The sequence below is a fragment of the Macaca nemestrina genome, chromosome 11 (assembly GCF_043159975.1).
Source record: "Macaca nemestrina isolate mMacNem1 chromosome 11, mMacNem.hap1, whole genome shotgun sequence".
Lineage (NCBI taxonomy): Eukaryota > Metazoa > Chordata > Mammalia > Primates > Cercopithecidae > Macaca > Macaca nemestrina.
In genome coordinates this window covers 100,720,097-100,743,197 of record NC_092135.1, presented here as the reverse complement: position 1 = coordinate 100,743,197, position 23,101 = coordinate 100,720,097, and the positions used below count along the sequence as shown (strand labels likewise).

The window sequence follows — 23,101 nt, the reverse complement described above, 5'->3', positions numbered from 1 at the left end:
AAAAAGACAGGGCTAGAGTGATGGAGAACAGAGCAGCCCTTACAAGAGATTAGGGATGGGGGAAGGATGTACAAAGGAAGAGAACGAGGGAATGTTTTTTCTTGACTATGCTGGTGGTGGCATAATCTACGTACATGTTAAAATTCATGATATTGTACAATCAAACGTCCATTTTATTATACCGATAATTGAAAAAAATAGAGGAAAAAGCTGACAGGGTCATATCTTTACCTGCCTAATACTGTCTCTTCAGGTCCTTTCCTAGAGACAGTTATATGCTGAAGTAAATAATAAAATGTGGGAAGAATTTTTTTTTTAATTCAGTCCACATATTATTTAGGTATATCTTAAAATTTAGGTGTACCTGTTATAGATGAAGTCAGCTGATTAACTAGCCCAGTCAGCTTCCTGTCTTCTAGAGTTCCTGTTTTTGACTCTTTTCGTTTTAATGCTAAAAGCCAACAACTCCCCTCACTTCCCACAAGCCCCATCAGCAGCCTAGCATTGGCTCATCTGTGGTACACTAGTGATAAGCAGTAGCTGAGTAGGGGAGAGAGATATAGCGTTTTTTGTTTTTTGTTTTTAATGAAAATGTGCTTTGACAGGCAAGTAGGATGGAGAAAGGTCTATACAGCAGTTCAACAGAGTTTCATGAGAGAAAAATAAGCCAGAAACCCTAATACAACCAAAGGAAGGTGAAAACTGATGACTGGCTGATTGCTGATTCAGGGACTGAAGCAGGGTCTCCCTCGGTCGTCCAGGCTGGAGTGCAGTAGGGGCAATCATGGCTCACTGAAGCCTTGATTCCCCTGGCTCAAGTGATTCTCCCACCTCAGCCTCCAGTGTAGCTGGGACTACAGGTGCATGCCACCACACCCGGCTAATTTTTTGTATATTTTGATGAGACAGGGTTTCACCATGTTGCCCAGGCTGGTCTCAAACTCCTGGGCTCAAGTGATCCATCTGCCTCAACCTCCCAAAGTGCTGGGATTATAGGCGTAAGCCACTGCACTGCGCCCAGCCGAAAAATGTTGTTTAGAATGGTAAAAAAAATTAGTAAGCACCTGAAAAAAAGCTTTCCTATCTTAAGGGCTTTTGATTCGAGACCACCATGTGGCCTTGATTCTTAATGTCCTGTCACTGTTACTTCATTTCTGTCCTCCAGCAATCACTGTCCTCTCATTTGGTATCTACCTTTACAGCTCTTCCAAGCTGCAGTTATATTTTGTAATAAAGGTCATAGCAGAAGTACCTATTCTCTCAATTTTGAAATGGCAAAAAAATTTTAAAAATTAAAATAAACTCCTGCACTGTTTTGGACTGACATCCCAAGATTTTAGTGTAGGGCAGTAATTTTCATTTTCAAATCACAATGCACCTTCCATTCCTCAGAGAAAAGTTAAGTTTCTCTCTTTTTCTACCTCACTGTCTCTTGGCTCTCAAACCCTCCTAGGCTAGTACGTGTCTTCAGCCCAGACGAAGAAATAAGAAAATCCTATGGGAGGGCTTTCTTGCTTGATGCTATAGCAACAGCCAGAAAACACCCACACACTTTTAAAATTCTCACCTCAAAGTTAGTTTATGTGACTGTGAAGATGCTGACATCTCCCACTCTTGTTACTAACATCAGACTCTTAACACTCAATCAAATAATTCTGAAACGTGTTGGCTATATTTTCTAATGAGACAATTTCATTTAGGCATCTGAGGGTTTTGTCATTTGGGGAAACCTTTGAAATGTGAAAGACGCTATCCTTTAAGAAACCTGGCAGTATTCATTTTTCCTCATGAATAATCTCCCCTGAATTTCCAGGGGGAAAAAAACATGCAGAAAAGTATGTAAGAATTCTTTTCTAACTGTAAGCCCAAGAAAAATGATCTTTTGTTAACTAGTAGCTGTACACTATACCACTATCCTAAGAGCAATATTGTCCCTCCATTGTTAAGAGATTAATTTCCCAATAAAAATCATCTTCTGCATATCGTGAAATCCAAACAAAATACTGTAGTAACTTGTAAAAAGTCTCAGAAAAACAAAGAATCCCCCAAATACTCAAGCTTCCTAATAGAATAATATAAAAACTTATCCTGGGAAAAGAAATATTGAAAAAGCTTTAAGTGCACATACACACAAAATGGACCCAACTAAATAACCATAACTAGGAAAATGTTCTACAGAACCTAAGACAGCAAAAATGAAGCATTTGTAATACTCACAAACAATGTTCCATGTTAAATACAAAAAGGCAGTGTAATCTAATATATGATATGCTCTCAATGAGGAATGCGAAGAAAAAACACTTAAAAGAAAAAATGTCAGGAAAAGGGGAGAGAGATATAGGAATACAGCTCTCTTTTAGAAGGTGAGTCTTTGGAATTTTTCCTATTTCATTAAAAAAAATTCTTTGGAGATAATTTTTCTATTCGACTTTTCTTAGTTTCTAAAATTTCTATAATGAGCTCGTGAGTACTTTTGTAATAATAAAAGCTTTAAAAAGTTTAACAAGAAATTGTTGACATCTTTTACATTCAGGTGCTACCTCAAATGGCCTAAGACATTGAGAAATTACTGTTCTTAGATCGCATAAAGAGTTTTATAACATTTTATCCCATTTAAGCCTCTGGACAACACAACAAACAGATAACATTACTATGCAGAGAAAATGAGCACTTCACACCTTGAGCAAGCAGCAGGACTCAGACTTCAAGTCAAACAGTCTGACCTGAGAGCACAGTTAAATAACCTCCCTGTTTACTTTTTTGGTTCTTTTTAAGCATCTAATTTAATTTACTTATTTAATTTAATAAGTAATAATTTATTTCCAGACAACTGTATTTGTATTTTATATATTTATGTTTTTCATGTTGTTGACATTTCTTTAACAGCTTTACTAAAATACAATATATAATACCATACAATTCACCCATTTAAGTTGTACAACTATGGGGTTTTTGTTGTTGCTGTTTTTAAGAGACGGGGTCTCATTATGTTGCCTAGGCTGGTCTTGAACTCCTGGGCTCAAGTAATATCCCCACCTCAGCCTCCCTAGTAGCTGGGACTACAATGGGTACCACCACACCCAGCTAACTTTGTTTTTTTAATGGTATTGAACAGAGTTGTGTGACCATCACTGCAATCTATTTTCAAATCATACCAAAAGCGGCCCCTCATTAGCAGTCGCTCATCATTTCTCCCCAACTTTCCCAGGCCTACACAACCACCAGTCTATTCTCTATCTCTATGGGTTTGCCTGTTTTGGGTATTTCCTAAGAATGGAATCATATGTTATGTGCTCTTTTGTGTCTTTTTTTTTGTTTTTTACTAGCATGTTTTTTTTTTTTGTTTTTTTAATTTATTGAGATGGAGTCTCGCTCTGTCACCCAGGCTACAGTGCAGTGGCGTGATCTCAGCTCACTACAACCTCTGCCACCCAGGTTCAGGTGATTCTCCTGGGACAGCCTCCCGAGTAGCTGGGACTACAGGCACGTGCCACCACGCCCAGCTAATTTTTTGGTATTTTTAGTAAAGATGGGGTTTCACCATGTTGGCCAGGGTGGTTTCAAACTCCTGACCTCAAGTGATCTGCCCAACTTGGCTTCCCAAAGTGCTGGGATTATGGGCATGAGCCACCATGCCTGGCCAGTGTAATGTTTTCAAGGTTCACCCATGTTGTCGCATGTATTGGTACTCCATTCTTTTTTATGATCAAATAAAATTCCACCATATGGATATGCCACATTTTATTTACCCTTTTATCAGCTGATAGACTGAGTTTTTCCTACATTTTGGCAATTATGAATAATGCTCCCATTAACATACATGTACAAGTTTTTATGTGGACATATGTTTTCAATTCTCTTGGGTATATACCTAGGAGAGGAAGTGCTGGGCCATTTGGCAATTCCACGTTTAGTCTTTTGAGGAACTGCCACACTATTCTCCAAAGCAACTGTACCATTTTACATTCCTACCATTAATGTATCAAAGTTACAGCCAGGCGCAGTGGCTCAGGCCTGTAATCCCAGCACTTGGGAAGCTGAGGCAGGTGGCTCACCTGAGGCCAGGAGTTTGAGACCAGCCTGGCCAACAAGGTGAAACCCCATCTCTACTATAAATACAAAAAAATAAAATAAAATAAAAAATAGGCCAGGCGCGGTGGCTCACGCCTGTAATCCCAGTACTTTGGGAGGCAGAGGCAGGCGGATCACCTGAGGTCAGGAGTTCGAGGCCAACCCAGCCAACATGGTAAAACCCCGTCTCTACTAAAAATACAAAATTAGCCAGGAGTGGTAGCATATGCCTGTAATCCCAGCTACTCAGGAGGCTGAGGCAGGAGAATCACTTGAACCTGGTAGCCAGAGGTTGCAATGAGCCAAGATCATGCCATTGCACTCCAGCCTGGGCAAAAAGAGTGAAACTTCTGTCTCCAAAAAAGAAAAATAGGCCGGTGCAATGGCTCATGCCTGTAATCCCAGCACTTTGGGAGCCGAGGGGGTAGGATCACGAGGTCAGGAGTACGAGACCAGCCTGGCCAACACAGTAAAACCCCATCTTTATTAAAAATTCAAAAAATTAGCCAGGCACCATGGTGGTGGGTGCCTGTAATCCCAGCTACTCAAGAGGCTAAGGCAGGAGAATCGCTTGACCCCAGGGGGCAGAGGTTACAGTGGGCTGAGATCGCGCCACTGCACTCCAGTACAGGTGACAGTGCGAGACTCCATCCAAAAACAAATTAATTAATTAAAAATAAATAAAAGTTTATATGTATATATGAAAGTTCCAGTTTCTCCACATCCTTCCCTAACACTTATCTGTCTTTTTTTTTTTTTTCTTTTTTCTTTTTGAGATGGAGTCTCGCTCTGTCGCCCAGGCCGGAGTGCAGTGGCCGGATCTCAGCTCACTGCAAGCTCCGCCTCCCGGGTTCAAGCGATTCTCCTGCCTCAGCCTCCCGAGTAGCCGGGACTACAGGCGCCCGCCACCGCGCCCGGCTAGTTTTTTGTATTTTTTAGTAGAGACGGGGTTTCACCATGTTAGCCAGGATGGTCTCGATCTCCTGACCTCATGATCCGCCCGTCTCGGCCTCCCAAAGTGCAGGGATTACAGGCTTGAGCCACCGCGCTCAGCCTATCTGTCTTTTAAATTACAGCATTCTAATGCATATGAAGTGGTATTTCACTGGAGTTCTGAATTGCATTTCCCTATTGACAAATTCTACTGAGCATCTTTTTCACGTGCTTATTGGCTATTTGTACATCTTCCTTGGAGAACTCTCTGTTCAGATCCTGTGCCCATTTTTAAATGTTTTTGTTAAATTATTGAGTTGCAAGAGTTCTTTACGTAGTTTAGATACAAATGCCTTATCAGATACATGATTTGTGGGTTATCCTATTCTGTGGGTTATCTTTTCACATTCTTGATGATGTCCTTAGAATCACAAATTTTTAATTTTGATGAAGTACAATTTATCTACTTCTTCTTTTCTTGCTTGTGCTTTTGGTGTCATTTCTAAGAAGCCATTGCCCAATGCAATGTCACAAATGTTATGACTATATATTCTTCTAAGAGCTTTCAGGTTTAGCTCTTACACTTAGGGTCCTTGACGCATTCTGAGTTACTTTTATATATGGTGTTGAGGTAGGTAGATAAACTTTTAAAATCCTATTTCATTTTTTATTTTATGTTTTCATTGTTTGTTTATTTATTTATTTAGAGAACGAGTCTCACTCTACCACCCCCGGCTGGAGTGCAGTGGTGCGATCTCAGCTCACTGCAACCTCCACCTCCCAGGTTCAAGCTGTTCTCGTGCCTCAGCCTCCTGATAGCTTGGGTTATAGGCACGCAGCACCATGCCTGGCTTATTTTTGTGTTTTTAGTAGAAAGAGGGTTTTGCCATGTTGCCCAGGCTGGTCTCAAATTCCTGGGCTCAAGCAATCCACCCGCCTCAGCCTCCCAAAACGCTGGGATTACAGACGTGAGCCACCACGGCTGGCCTTAAATCATATTTTAAAAGTTAAAATTGGCATCATCCTTAACTTTCATCTCTATTTTTCTCAAATCTCATCAACCATCAGCTAGCACAGAGTTTAAAAACCTCAGACTCTGAGGTTAGAATGCCTAGGTTAGAATTCTGGCTGTCTCATGTGACCTTAAACAATATACCTGACCTCTCTGGGCCCTGATGTTCTTGTCTACAAAATGGAGAGACTAACAAACCCCACCTTAAAGATGAGGATTAAATGCCAGTAATATATCCAAATGCTTACTGTAGTAAGCACTTTTAATAGAATTCAACTATTAATTCTCACCTTCTAAATATCACTCAAGTTTGTCTGTTCTCAGCAGTTTGAAAGTTTCTACCCTACTGGAGGCCATCACTTCTTACTTGGATCACTAAATCCTATTCTTAAACTACTTCCCTACTTCTAATCTTGTCCCTTCCCAATTCATTCTATATCGGACCCCATAATGACCATTATAAAATGGTCACATATCCATATCCTGCATTTAAAAAAATAGCTCCCTGGTGTCCTTAGGTTGAAGTCTAAATGTGTTAACAAGTGAACATGGAGACTTTCAGGTTTGACTGCCATTTACCTCTCCAGCCTAATCTCTTACCACTACTCCTATCTGGGGACATGACTTTTTCCACCTCATACTGATCTTTCAGGAATCAGCTAGATACCACTTTCTCTGAGAAGTCTTTCTAGATGACTCCATCCTGTTCCAAATAAACACATCTTCTGTTACAGTCTGAATTCTCCCTATCAACACATTCATTATACAGTGTTATAATTAACTGTTCACTCCTATCTCTTTAATATGAGAACTGGTGAGGACAGACAATATTTCTTTATCACCACATCCCCTAATGAGTAATACAGTCACAGGCCAAAATGATTAATAAATATTTTATGGGCTGATGAATGGCCTCAAAAGTACGCATGTATCGTGTGGCACTTTTCTCCACTAGATAGAGAATCCACCAAAACAATAACTTAATAGAAATTATTTTCATGTTTACAGCCTAAGAGTGTCTTTTAAAAATTTTTTTTTGAGACGGAGTCTCACTCTGTCACCCAGGCTGGAATGCAGTGGCACGATCTCGGCTCACTGCAACCTCTGTCTCCTGGCTTCAAGTCTGTCTCTTGCCTCAGCCTCCCAAGTAGCTGGGGTTACAGGCACCTGCCAGCCTGGCCAATTTTTTTTATTTTTAGTAGAGATGTGGTTTCGCCATGTTGGCCAGGCTAGTCTCGAACTCCTGACCTCAGGTGATCCACCGCGCCCGTCCAGCCTGAGTTTCAATTAAACATGAGTTCTACTGTCATTACTAACATGATGCACATGTGCCTGACTTGTGGTTGGCTGTTAACACTAAATAAAACAAGAGAAATAGTTAAGACGCTTGATGTGTCAAGTGTACAAAACTCAAACTAGATAAATTATTTTTCAAGTTTCTCTATTTTCTTGCCCTTACCGTCTCTGCAAGGAAATGTTTTTAAATTAAATAGAAATTTCAAGTAAATTCCAATAATCTTTATTAAATTCAACTTGCACGAAGACAAAAATGAAAATTTGAATAACCACTTTAAAACTGTTAGTTTTAATGCAAGTTTTAAAAATAATCACTTCAGAAACTTCTGAAGTCCTAAAACTAGCCACCTAATTCAATAAAATTCCATCCTAATCCCTATTCTACTTGGAGTAAAAATATGGACTAGGAGTAAAAAGTGGCCTTATTTTTTAGAAACACATACCATTCATTTATGAATGAATGAGAGGAAGGGGAAGGCTGGCAAATTCATCTGTAAAATCATCTGGGTCTTCAGCCTCTTGAGAGTGAGACTGGGTTTTTAATTAATATTCCAAATTCAAAAGTTATTAGTCTTGGCGCTTCCCTGGTGGTCTAGTGGGTAGGATTTGGTGCTAACAAAAGTTATTAGTCTTTACAAATTTTTCATTTCTGATTTTGTCAATTTAAAATTTCTATTTCTCCAGAAATAAATCTAGTCTGTACAGGTTTTTAAGTATACACTAATACTAATGTATAACCATATTTTTAATTAAAATATCTTAAATACAGAAACAAGTTACTGGAAACTATAATCAAACTATAAATTTGTCTGGGAATAGTGGCTCATGCCTGTAATTCCAATACTCTGAGAGGCTAAGGTGGGAGAATCACTTGAAGCCAGGAGTTAGAGACCAGCCTGGGCAACACAGACAGAATCCATCTCTACAAAAATAAAAATAAAAAAAATAAAAATATTAGCCAGGCGTGGTGGTGCACACAGGTAGTCTCATCTACTCAGCAGGCTGAGGTGGGAGGATCGCATAAACCCAGGAAGTCAAGGCTGTAGTGAGCTGTGATCACCCCACTGTACTCCAGCCTGGGCGATAGAGCAAGACCCTGTCTCAAAACAAACAAAGAAATCCCTATAAATCTGTGAAATCAAATTTGACCCAAGTATTAATATTTTGGGGCAAAATCAGTTTGAAAAATTCTATACCTTTACTCATACTTTCCATTGCAAACAATCTATATATTGAACAAACATCAGACACTACCAAACTATAAATGGGGTTGGCATGCCTTCTCTGTAAATGGCCAAACAGTAAGTGTTTTAGGCTTTGTGAATCAGACAGTCTGTGTTTCAACTACTCAATTTCAGAAGATTGGTTCCAGGACAGGACCCCCTGCAAATACCAAAATCCACAGATGCTCAAGTCTCCTATATAAAATGGCGTGGTAACTGCATATGATTTAGGAACATCCTCCAGTATATTTTAAATAATCTCTAGATTACTTATAATACCTAATACAATGTAAATACTATGCAAATAGTTGTTATACTGTATTTTTTATTTTTATTTTTAATTATATTTTAAAATATATTTATATTTATACATATTCTATTTTTTCTCAAATATGTTTGATCCATGGTTGGTTGAATCCATAAATGCAAAACCTGAATATATAGAGAGTCAAATGTATATTTTTATAGCATGAAAAGGAGCCATAGACAACACATAAAAAATGAGAGTGACTGTTGTCTAATAAAACCTTATTTACAGAAACACATGGTGGGACATTCTTGGCTCCAAGGCCACAGTTTGCCAACTCCAGTATTATAAAGCAATCTGAGAGTCACAGAAACTAGCCTTCTAGTTTCCCTCTACCTTCCAGGCCCTGCTGCTACCTTACTGTTAACATGAAAAATTGAATCTAGCCTTCCACATTCTCAAAGCTTCAATTCTGGAACTTGAAAGATCCTGAAGGACCTGAAATGAACTTGCTTTCTCCTTGCCAAGAGATTTCATCCAATTTCAATTCAGTTAAAGGAAAGTGCTCCTTGGTCGGATGAGCCATCAAGAGCAGTTCATGGGCTCTACTAAAAAATCAAAGCAGATAAAGGTTTGTCTCTATCAAAAGACTTCTATGGGACAGGTTTTTTTTTTTTTACTTTTTTTTTTTTTATTATACTTTAAGTTCTAGGGTACATGTGCACAACATGCAGGTTTGTTACATATGTACACATGTGCCCTGTTGGTTTGCTGCACCCATTAACTTGTCATTTACATTAGCTATTTCTTCTAATGCTATCCCTCCCCCATCACCCCAGCCCACAACAGGCCCCAGTGTGTGACGTTCCCCGCCTGAGACAGGTATTATTATCCCCATCTTCACATGAGGAAACTGAGACTTAGAAAGGATAAATTATTCAGCCAGGGCCCGTTCCATACCCAATACTCAATTCTCTGTATCATTCTGCCTCCAATATATTGAACTGATAAAGACAAACATGGTAAACCAAAATAGATAAGTAGCTATGGTCTCCTACAAGTCATATCTTAGGTCACTAGAAGAAAATATCATTTTGTCAACTTAACATTCTGTTTTTCTATAAAGACTGTGATTCAGCATTTAAATCACTGTTTCAAATATATTTTTGAGCATTTTTGTCCTAAACAATTACCAATGAAATAACAAATCACCAGAAAGACAACAAATTCCTTTTCTGGATTTTGTGGTATTGGTACTCTTACCTGACACTGGTTAATAGCTGCATGGTTGCCATGAAATGGAGACTGTCTTTCTTTATCTCGATGATGCCGACTGCTGTGTTTACTTCTCTGCAACTGCTGGCGTAATTTTGCAATCTGAGAAAGCAAAAATAGCAAGTACAACAGAGTGTTTTCCACACGAAATAAAAACACATCCTTGCTTAATAAGAACCAGTAAAACTCACCCTTAATAAGTCCTTTGAATTTTTGAAACATATCAGTCTCATTTTTTTGTTCATAATTTTATACATATATACAACACATGCATGTATGTGTGTATGTTCCGACACTGTTCTCAGCCTTCAAGCTTCCCAAGCACTACACAAATCAAGTTTTCAGCACTTAGAATAAGTACATTACAGTTTTCACAAAGAATTAAAAAAAATAACAATCATTCTCATTGCCTTTATCATAAGTTAACTTTTATTTTAATTTAGATTTCTTTATTGAACACCTAACTTTCAACAGCTCCAAAAATTACACAGTATTTAAAAATCAACTCAAGCCATGAAATATATTCACAGATATCATCTTTAACGAATGCAATTCCAATGAATATCTTATTTATTCTTTGACCGAATTTTTGCATTTCTACATTATGTGTGAAATGAAAATGTCACTAATTAGCAGCACAGAAAATGGTAATCATAGCATGGAGCCATAATCATCACAGTTATAGGGAATACTCCATTTCAGAAACACCACCATATATAGAAAAATAATAAATGTGGCCGGGTGCAGTGACTCACGCCTGTAATCCCAGCACTTTGGGAGGCCAAGGCAGGCAGACTGCTTGGGGTCAGGAGTTAGAGACCAGCCTGGACAATATGATGAAACCCTGTCTCTACTGAAAATACAAAAATTAGCTGGCCATGGTGGCATATACCTGCAGTCCCAGTTACTTGGAAGGCTGAGGCACGAGAATTGCTTGAGCCCGGAAGGCAGAGCCTGCAGTGAGCCAAGGTTGCACCACTGCATTCCAGCCTGGGCAACAGAGGGAGACTCCATCTCACCCAAAAAAAAAAAAAAAGAATAAATTCACATTTGTTGTATTGTTACAATGTTTAAATCTGATGTTAACAGACAAGGATGAACTCTCCTAAAAAAAAGACAAAAATACAAATCAGGTGATATATAAATCTCCCTACTCAAATCTTTATTAAATCAACACAATAATTGTTTTCCTGTTATTTCACAAGCCAAAAAGAAAAAATAAATCAATGGAAAATTACAAAGACTTGCTGCCCATAATATCAAGGAAATAGCCAACAGAAGGATCATATTTCCACACCCACTATCTTAGAACCATTTTTCTGACCTCCTTAAGTTGATCTGTACTGCCCCAAGATGCTGAGCGCTTATGAGATCCTTTCTTCTTTTCAGAGTATTCTTCAGCCCATGCACTCTCTGTCTGTAATGAAAAAACAGAGGAGGTGTATTTTAACAAAAATAATTTCACAACAATCTTTACCATATTTTTTCTATTATAAAACATATTTCCATTACAGAAAAATTAGACATTAAAAATAACACAAATTACTCAAAATTCTCCTAGCACCAGTTATTTAACTGGTATTAATTACAATGAATATTTTGTCACACTTCATTTTTATTGCTAATAAAAAATTAGTATTTTTAAATAATTATAATTATACTCCAAATAAAGCATTTATGGAACAAAGTTAACTATGTAGAGTAACTAGAGTTACTAGTCAACTAACATATAATAGCTAATAATGTTAGTTATTATTAGCATGCATCAGGCATACTAATAATAGCTAACATTCTTGTGCTTTTAATGTGCTAGGCACTGTGCTTTCATATGCTTTATCTGACTTAACACATGTAAGTTGCCTAAGGTGTTACAGCTAGGAAGTGGCAAACCCAAGAAATAAATCTAAGACTCCAGAGCTCATAATATTAACTTCTATATTATGTCTAGTCTTGCCATAAGTATCTGCAGAGAAGAGCTTCAAAAATGTTAAACCTGGCTGGGCGCGGTAGCTTATGCCTGTAATCCCAGCACTTCAGGAGGCCAAGGCAGGCAGGTCACGAGGTCAGGAGTTCGAAAACAGCCTGCCCAACATGGTGAAACCTCATCTCTACTAAAAATACAAAAATTAGCCAGGCGTGGTAGTGTGCACCTGTAATCCCAGCTACTCAGGAGACTGAGGCAGGAGAATCGCTTGAACTCGAGAGGTGGAGATTGCAGTGAGCCGAGATCATGCCACCGCACTCCAGCCTGGATGACAGAGGGAGGCTCCGTCTTAAAAAAAAAAAAAAAAAAAGTTAAACCTTAAGTAGTTATACCAAACCTAGAATTTAAAGAGTGTACTAGGAAAGAAAATACAAATGAGTTCCTAGCACATGAAACTATGTTCAACCTCACTGATAAGAAGGGAAACAAAAGTTAAAGCTTCAACAAGATTGAGCAATTTGCTAATATAAACTTTCCTATATTGTTAGTGGGAGCGTACAGCCTTTATGGGGGCATATTCAGCACCTGCTGTCAAAGTTATAAATGCACAAACTGACACAGCAATCCCTTATTTAACAATTTATCCTGCACAGATACCAAATGCACATCTTTATGTACAAAATGACTTGCCTATTATCCCTGTAGCACTGTTATTACTAGTAAGACTGAAACAATGTAAATAAGTTAGATTTATTTAGGCCTGGCTAAATAAATTATGGTATACCTTTATAACAGAGTACTGTGCAGCTATAAAAAATGAATAAGGAAATTCACAATATACAGACATGAAATAATCTCCATGATATACTGTTAAGTGAAAAACCTCAAGGCTCAGTACCGTGTGTATAGCAACTGCCTTTATATGGGACTGTTAAAAAGAATGTATGTGTATGTAAATTTTATCTGGAAGAAAATACATGCTAACAAAGAAAACTGGTACCAGTCGCTGTCTCTGGGGAAAAAGACCCTTAGTGTATACCCTGCTGTACCTTTTGAATTTTGCACTACATGAAATAATAAAAAAATATCAAAAAATACCGTGCAGTTTGAATATTCTTTGCACTATTAACGTACCAATTACTAATTATAAAATGGTCTAGTTTCAAATGGGGAAGGAAAAGTTTTCGAAAATGAAGAAACTGCGATTCTAATTAGTCATGTTCCAGGTCTGGATCTTCTCCTTATAGCTAAAAGGACTCCATTCTGACAAGGATCCTTAAATACACTGAATCAAAAGGAAGGGCTACAATTTGGTCAACTTCCCACCACTCTATGCCCTATTTCACCTAAACTCCAGTTTCACTTTGAGGTTACCAACTGATGTCACAATCCCAGAGGTGACCCCTACTGTACTTATAATTTCTCATATTAGGGTCCACAGGCTCTTTAAGTCCATTGTTAAAATACCTGTCACAAAGATCAACATATAAATAGGACCATATAGCATAAAGTATCAAAATCAAAAACCAAAATCAAAATAATAAACTTAATACTATAAAATTTAAAATCTTAACAAATGAATTCTTTTTTTTTTTTTTTTAACTTTTAGGTTCAAGGGTACATGTACTAGTTTGTTACATAGGTAAACAGGTAAACTCGTGTCATGGGGGTTTGTTGTACAGATTATTTTGTCACCCAGGTACTAAGCCTAGTACTCATTAGCTATTTTCCCTGATCCTCTCCCTCCTCCCACCCTCCACCCTCTAGAAGGCCCCAAAATCTGCTCTTCCCCTCTATGTGTCTATGTGTTCTCATCATTTAGCTCCCATTTATAAGTGAGAACATGCAGTAGTTGGTTTTCTGTGTTCCTGTGTTAGTTTGCTAAGGATAATGGCCTCTAGCTCCATCCATGTTCCTGCAAAGGACATGATCTTGTTTACTTTTATGGCTGCATAGTAGTCCATGGTGTATATGTACCACATTTTCCTTATCCAGGCTACTGTTGGTGGGCATTTAGGTTGATTCCATGTCTTTACTATTGTGAATAAGCAGCATAGTATGCGTGGTTCAGAATCACTTGGTGTTAAACAAACATGTTTAGGTTTCAAATCAGTTAAATAACATTTTTTGGGCCAGGCACAGTGGCTTATGCCTGTAATCCCAGCACTTTGGGAGGCCGAGGTGGGTGTATCACGAGGTCAGGAGTTTCAGACAGCCTGGCCAACATAGTGAAACCCCGTTTCTACTAAAAATACAAAAAATTAGCCAGGCGTAGTGGCAGCTACCCGTAATCCCAGCTGCTTGGGAGGCTGAGACAGGAGAATCGCTTGAACTCAGGAGGTGGAGGTTGCAGTGAGTCGAGATCTCGACACTGCACTCTAGCCCGGGCGATGGTGCGAGGCTCTATCTCAAAAAAAAAAAAAAAAAAAGTATCTTAAGCAAGATGCTTCTCCTATATGAATTTTTAAATTCCTCATTTATAAGAATAATGTAAGGCCAGGCACAGTGGCTCAGGCTTATGCATGGCTAATCCCAGTGCTTTGAGACGCCAAGGCTTCAGGATCACTTGAGCCCAGGAATTCAAGACCAGCCTGGGTAACATAGGGAGACCTCGTCTCTAAAAAAAATGCAAAAAATTGGCTGGGCATCATGGCTCACGACTGTTGTCCTAGCTACTTGAAAGGCTGAGGTGGGAGGATTGCTTGAGCCTGGGAGGTTGAGGTCGCAGTGAGCTGTGCTTGCTCCACTGCACTCCAGCCTGGGTGTCAGAGCGAGACCCTGTCTCAAAAAAAAGGAATAATGTCATCTACCTACTAAAATTATAACGTAATTAAAAGAGTTAGTATGTGTAAAGGGTTTAATTTTTAAGCACAGTGCCAAGAACAAAACATTCACTCAGTAAATGTTCATTATTATTTTCATTCCATTAGGCCAAGAAGTTGTAACTTATTTTGTGATCTCTATGGTCATAAAGACAGATGAAAGAATGCAAATAATTTTTGATGAAAAAAATGGCCATAATAATTTCAAGTAAAACAGAGGGTAGAAATAGAATGTTTTATGAAAAGAGTTTTTTGCAAATTCTAACCAAATATAAATGATAACTCATCTCTTTCATACATTTTATATTACTATTTATATGAAAACTTCAGGCTAAAATCATGATGAAGAGTTACTTTATAAATACAATTCCAAATTCAAAAATTGTTTAAATTTTTATCCCTGCATTTCAAATGGTAGTTTAGTATTAAATTCAGACCTTATTAGAGGTTCTCAAATATAGTTTGAAAAAAAAGTTGGTTTATACCTCTCCCTATGTAAGAGGGGAGGAACCCTTACAGATAAGAGGGAATCCTTCTATTTAGGAAATCTCCTTAATATATTAAGTGAAATACAAGGTTGCAGAAAAATGTATAGAATATGATACCTTGTGTGTAACCCAAAAAAATCAGTTTTTCTTGTTCATTTGTGATTGTATGTGTGGTTGTGGGCTTGGGCACATGCAACCTCCAAGAAAATAACTGATTTAGACAAGGATCATCAATGGAAGCAAAAACTACTAGGTAAAAGCTATTGAAGAACAGGATATTTATGTGGTGCCAAAACTCACAAATTACTTGCTAATTACAAAACCAAAAACTTCATTTTCTTTCTAAAGTGAAGAATAATTAATTTAAAAACTTAATGTAATTAAGAAAACAAGTGCGAGAATGACCTGTTCTAAATTAAGGAAGACTTAAGAGAAACCAAGTGCAACGTATGAATGTCGAATTGGGTCCTTCTGGGTCCAAGTGTAATGTATAAACGTTGAATTGGGTCATTAAAAAAAAAAAAAAAAGACACATTGGGGAAATTTTAACATAAACTGGTTATTACATGATATTATGGAATTGTTAATTTTTTTAGGTGACCTAATGCTACTATGGTTATATAGAAAATATTCTTAGGAGATACATATTGAAATATTTAGGGATAAAAATATAGTATCTCCAACATACTTTCAAAAATTGCAGCAAACACACACATACATACAAGATAGGAGTACATCTTCAAAATTATTTTTAATGAGGTTAAAAAATGTATTAATTACTCCTTGACAAATACAGATGCAAAGATCCTCAATAAAATACCAGCAAACCCAACCAACAACAAAATTTTTTAAAAATTATATACCACAACAAAGTGGAATTTATCCCTACGATGCATAGAAGATTCAATAAACAAAAAAATCAACTGATATAATAAGCCACATTAACAAAATAAAGAATAGCATTATATGATCATTTCAACAGATGCAGAAAAAACTCACAAAATTCACGCCCTTTCATGATAAAAACAAACCAGGAATAACAGAAAAGCATATCAACATAATAAAATAAATTTCATAAAGGAGAAGCCCACAGCTAACACCACATTCAATGAAGAAAAACTGAAAGCTTTTTCTCTAGGATCAGGAACAAGGCAAGGATGCCCCACTCTTGTCACTTCTATTCAACACAGTACCAGAAGTCTTAACCAGGACAATTAGGCTAAATAAATAGCCTCCAAATTGGAAAAACAAGAATTAAAATTGTCCCATTTGGACACAACATTATGTCATTATAGAAAACCCTAAAACTCCACAAAACAAACTGTTACAACTAATAAGCAAGTTGCAGGATACAAAATCAACAACAAAAAAATCAGATGTGCTTCCAAACATTAACAAATATCTAAAAAGAAAATTATGAAAAAAGGTTCTGGAATGCAGGCAGCAAGACGACAGAATAGAAGGCTGCACTCATTGTCTCCCCAAGAAGGACACCAATTTAACAACTATCTATACACCAAAAAGCACCTTCATAAGAACCAAAAATCAGATGAGCACACATAGTACCTGGTTTTAACTTCATATCACTAAAAGAGGCATCGCAAGAGGGTAGGAAAGACAGGTTTGAATAGCCAATGCCACCATTCCCCCTCCCTCCTTCACTCCTTTGCCACTGCAGCGAACTGTGTGGTGTGCATTTGGGAGAGGGAGAGCACAACGGTTGTGAGAGACTGCACTGAACTCAGTGCCGCCATCACTGGAGAAAGCAAAACAGGCTGAACTCAGCTGACACCCACCCATAGAGGGAGTACTTAAACTAGCCTTAGCCAGAGGGGAATTGCCCAACCCCATGGCCAGAACTTGAATTCCAGAAAGCTTCATCACTGCAGACTGAAGTACTCTAGGGCCTCAAATAAATTTGAAAGGCAGTGTAGGACACAGAGACTGCAAATCCTAAGCAAGTCCTAATGTAACTGGGCTCAGAGCCAGTGGACTTGGGGGACACGTGACCTACTGACATATGAGCAGGGCGGCCAATGGTGTGCTGGTGCCACCCAACCCCAGGCTACACAGTTCACAGCTCCAAAAGAGATACATTCTTTGTCTTGCATCTTGGATACCAGCTCAGCCAAACAGGATAGGACACCACTCAGAGACATGAGGCCCCCTTTCTAGGTCTTAGCTCCTGGAGGACATTTCTAGACACACCCTAGGCCAGAAGGGAACTTGCTGCCTTGAAGGAAAGAAACCAGTTCCAGCAGGACCCATCAGACCAAAGAGCCCCTGAGAAACCAGCAGTCATGGCCAGGCAGTGCGGACCTTGGATAAGACTCTGAGACTTGCTAGCTTCAGGTGAGACTCAGCGTGTTCCCAGCTATGGTAGCTATGGGAATACTCCTGCCTGAGACAAGCAGAGGGAAAAAAAGTTAAAGGGAACTTTGTCTTCCACCTTAGGTACCAGCTTGGCCACAGTGACATAGAGCACCAAGCGGGCTTTTGGGGTTCTCGATTCCAGGCCTTGGCTCTACATGGCATTTCTGGACCTGCCCTGGGCCAGAGGGGAAACCACTGCCCTGAAGGGTGAGTTCCACGCCAGGTAGCATTAACCACAAGCTAGCTGAAGAGCCTTTGGGCCTTAAGGGAACACTGGCAGCAGTGGCCTGGCAGTACTACCTGTAGGTATGTGGCAGTGGTGGCTACGAGGTGAGGCTCCTCTGCCTATGGATAGGGGAGGAAAGAGTGGGAAGGACTGCATCTTGTGGTCTGAGTGCCAGCTCGCCAGAAAGACTTCTAAGGTTTTTGACTCTAGTCCCTAACTCCCTACAACACCTCTGGACCTGCCAGGGCCTGGGGAAACTAACCGCCAGGAAGGAAAGGACACAAACCTCGCTGATTTCACCACCTACTTACTGTAGAGCCCCAGGGCCCTGAGTAACCATAAACACTAGCCAGATAGTGGTTACAGCAGGCCTTGGGTGAAAAGCTGTGCTGGCTTCAGGTCTGACCCAGTGCAATCACATTGGTAGTAGTCACAGGGGTGCTTGTGTCATCCCTCTCCCAGCTCCAGGAGGCTCAGAACAGAGAAGGACACTCTGTGAGTGTCTTGAGAAAGAAACCGAACAGAACAAGGGTCTCTGCCTTGTAATCCAGATAATTCTTCTGGATCTTAACCAACATTGTCAAGGCAGTACACTCTAACAGAGACACAGCTTAGATTACGACACCTATGTTTTGTTTTTTTTTGAGACAGGATCTCACTCTGTCACCCAGGCCGGAGTAGTGGCACCATCTCAGCTCACTGTAGCCTCAACTTCCTGGGCTTGAGTGATCCTCCCACCTCAGCCTCCCAAGTAGCTGAGACTGTAGGCATATGCCACCACACCCGGCTTGTTTGTTTTTTTTTTTGTAGAGATGGGGTTTCGCCATGTTACCCAGGCTGGTCTCAAACTCCTGAGCTGAAGCAATCTGCCCTTCTCAAAATTCCAAAGTGCTGGAGAGTTACAGGTGTCAGCCACTGCACCCAGCCAACACCCAGGCTTTGCAAATATCTGAAAATCTTTCCCAAGAAGGTACAAGCAAGCCTGCACTACAAAGACCTACAATAAATACCTAACTCTTCAATGCCCAGACACAGATTAACATCCATTAGCATTAAGACCATTCACAAAAGCATGACCTCACCAAATGAACCAGAGACCAATGCTAGAGAAGCAGATATGTGACCTTTAAGATAGAAAATTCAAAATAGCTGTTTTGAGGAAGCTCAAAGAAATTCCAGGTAACACAGGGAATTCAGAATTCTATCAGACAAATTTAACAAAGAGATTGAAATAATTAAAAAGAAGCAGAAATTCTGGAGTTGAAAAATGCAACTGACATACTTAAGAACGTATTAGAGTCTTTTAGTAGTAGAACTGATCAAGCAGAGAGAAAAAATAGTAAGCGTGAAGGCAGTTTATTTGAAAACACAGAGTCAAAAGAGACAAAAGAAAAAAAAGAAAAAGAAAACAATAAAGCATGCCTACAGGATCTAGAAAATAGCCTCAGAAGGGCAAACTGAAGAGTTATTGGCCTTAAAGGGGAGGTAAAGAAAGAGATAGGGGTAGAAGGTTTATTCAAATGGATAATAACAGAGAACTTCCCAAATCTAAAGAGATATCAATATCCAAGTAGAAGAAGGTTATACATCACCAAACAGACTTAACCCAAAGAAGACTACCTCAACACAACTCCCAAAAAGTCAAGGATAAAGAAAGAATCCTAAAAGCTACAAGAGAAAAGAGACAAATAACATGTAATGGAATTCTAGCACATCTGGCAACAGACTTTTCAGTAGAAACCTTACAGGCCAGGAGAGAGTGGCATGACATATTTAAAGTGCTGAAAGTAAAAAGCTTTTACCCTAGAATAATACTGGCAAAAATATTATTCAAACATGAAGGAGAAATAAAGACTTTCCCAGACAAACAAAAGCTGGGGGATTTCATCAATGCCAGACTTGGCCCACAAGAAATACTAAAGAGTACTTCAGTCAGAAAGAAACAGACATTAATGAGCAATAAAAAATCACGTAAAGGTGCAAAAGTCACTGGTAAGAACCCAGAAAAACACAGAGTATTATAACACCATAACTGTGGTGTGTAAATCATTCTTACGTAGAAAGACTAAACGATGAACCAATCAAAAATAGTAACTAAAAGAATTCTTTAAGACACAGACAGTAAAATAAATAGAAACAAAAAGTTTAAAAGCAGGGAAAGGAAGTTAAGGTGTAGAGTTTTTATTAGTTTTCCTTTTGCTTGTTTGTTTGCAACAGAGTTAAGTTGTTATCAGCTTAAAATAATGGGTTATAAGAGTATTTGCAAGCCTTGTGGTAATCTCAAATCAAAAAACATACAGCAGATACACTAAAAATAAAAAGCAAGAAAATAAATCATACCACCAGAGAAAATCACCTTCACTAAAAGGAAGATAGGAAGACCACAAAACAACCCGAAAACAAATAACAAACTGGCAGGAGTAAGTCTTTACCCTTCAATAATAACACTGAATGAAAATGGACTAAACTCTCCAAACAAAACACACAGTGGCTAAATGAATAAACAACCAACCCAATGATCTGTTGCCTACAAGAAATACATTTCATCTATGAAGAAACATATAGGCTGAAAAAAAAGGGATGGAAAAAGATGTTCTATGCAAACGTAAACCAAAAAAGAGCAGGAGTAGTTTCAAGACAAAAACTGTAAGAAGAGACAAAGAAGGTCACTACATGGATGTTATATCCTCAATTCAACAAGAGGATATAACAACTGTAAATATATATGCACCCAACACTGGAGCACACAAATATATAAAGCAAATATTATTAGATTTAAATAGAGATAGACCCCAATACAGTAACAGCTGTACTGGGGTGGAGACTTCACCACCCCACTTTCAGTATTGAACAGATCATCTATACATAAAATCAACAACAACAAAAAAATAAGACTCAATCTATACTATAAACCAAATGCACCTAATAGATATTTACAGAATATTTCAACCAACAGCTGTAGAATACACACATTCTTTTCCTCAGCACATGGATCCACGGATAGACCATCTGTTAGGTCCCCAAAAAAAGTCTTAACACATTCTGAAAAATCTGAAATAATATCAAGCATCTTCACTGACCACAATGGAATAAAATTAGATATGAGTAATGAGGAATTTTGGAAACTATAAAAAAAAAAACACGAAAATTGAACAATATGCTCCTGAATAACCAATGGGTCAATGAAGAAATTAAGAAGGAAATTTAAAAATTTCTTACAACAAATGATAATGGAGGGCCAGGCGTGGTGGCTCAAACCTGTAATCCTAGCACTGTGGGAGGCTGAGGCAGGTGGATCACCTCAAGTTGGGAGTTCGAGACCAGCCTGGCCAACATGGTGAAACCTCATCTCTACTAAAAATACAAAAATTAGTTGGGCATGGTGGTGTGTGCCTGTAATCTCAACTACTTGGGAGGCTGAGACAAGAGAATTGTTTGAACCCAGGAGGCAGAGGTTGCAGTGAGCCGAGATCACGCCACTGCACTCTAGCCTGAGCAACAGAGCGAAACTCCTTCTCAAAAAAAAAAAAAAAAAGAAAGATAATGGAAACACAACATACCAAAACCTATGGGATACAGTGAAAGCAGTACTAAGAGGGAATTTTATAGCTAAAAGTGCCTACATCAAAAAAAAAAGAAAAACTTCAAATAAACAACCTAATAATGCATCTTAAAGAACCAGAAAAGAGCAAACCAAACACAAAATTAGTAGAAGAAATAATAAAGATCAGAACAAAAATAAATGAATTTGACATGAAGAAAATACAAAAGATCAACAAAACAAAAAGGTGGATTTTGAAAAGATAAAACTGACAAATCTTTAGCCAGACTAAGAGAAAAAGAGAGATCTAAATAAATAAAATCAGAGAGGGAAAAGGAGATATTACAACCAATACCACAGAAATTCAAAGGATCATTATTGGCTACATGAGCAACTATATGCCAATACGTTGGAAAATCTAGAATAAATGGATAAATTCCTAGACACACACAATCTACCAATATTGAACCATGAATAAATCCAAAACCTGAACAGACTAGTAACAAGTAACAAAATCAAAACCATAATAAAAAGCACCTCGGCAAAGAAAATCCCAGGACCCGATGGCTTCAGTGCTGAATTCTACCAAACATTTAAAGAAGAACTAACACCAATCCTACTAAAACTATTCTGAACAACAGGGGAGGGAATATTTTCAAACTCATTCCATGAGGCCAGTATTACCCTGTTACCAAAAACAAACCTTCAAAGAAAGAAAACTATAGGCCATTATCACTGATGAATATTGATGCAAAATTCAACAAAATACTAGCAAACTGAATTAAACAACACATTAAAAAGATCATTTATTATGACCAAATGGAATTTATCCCAGGGATGCAAGGATAGTTCAACAAATGCAAATCAATCAATGTGATATATCACATTAACAGAACGAGGACAAAAACTATATGATCATTTTAATGCTGAAAATGCATTTGATAACATCCAACATCTCTTCACGATAAAAACCTTCAAAAAACTGGGTATAGAAGGAACATATCTCAATATAATACAAGTCATTTATGACAGACCCATAGCTAATGTCATATTGAATAGGGAAAAATGGAAACCCTTTCTTATAAGACAAGGAACATGACAAGGATGCCCACTTTCACCACTGTTACTCGATATAGTACTGGAAAAGCTAGACAGAGCAATTGGAAAAGAGAAGGAAATAATGGGCACCCAAACTGGAATGGAAGAAGTCAAATTATCCTTGTTTGCAGATAACATGATCTTATATTTGGAAACACCTAAAGCCTCCACCAAAAAAAAAAGAGAGAGCTGATAAATTTAGCAAGGTTGCAGGATACAAAATCAACATACAAAAATCAGTGACATTTCTACATGCCAACAGCAATTAATCTGAAAAAGAAATCAACAAAGTAATTCCATTTACAACAGCTACAAATAAAATAAAATACCTAGGAATTAACTTAACCAAAGAAGTGAAAGATCTCTTCATTGAAAACTGTAAAACACTGAGTGGAGAAATTAAAGACACACAAGAAAAGGAAAGAAATCCCATGTTCATGGATTAAAAGAATAGATATTGTTAAAATGTTCATACTAGCCAAAGCAATCTACAGATTTAATGCAATCTATATCAAAATGCCACAATATTCTTCACAGAAATAGAAAAAAAAATCCTAAAATTTATAAGGAGC

At 38.1% G+C, this 23,101-nt stretch overlaps 1 protein-coding gene across 1 annotated transcript in view; it reads right to left on the bottom strand.

Annotated features, from left to right (window-relative positions):
- The window catches only part of LOC105468074 (family with sequence similarity 117 member B), a 139,811-nt gene that overhangs the window by 38,327 nt on the left and 78,383 nt on the right, over positions 1-23,101 (bottom strand). Inside the window, exons 3-4 of the mRNA XM_011718033.3 lie at positions 11,382-11,474; positions 10,046-10,159 (exon numbers count right to left, since the gene is read on the bottom strand). Of these exons, the coding sequence (XP_011716335.2) occupies positions 10,046-10,159; positions 11,382-11,474 (207 nt within the window). The remainder of the gene's footprint in view (positions 1-10,045; positions 10,160-11,381; positions 11,475-23,101) is intronic.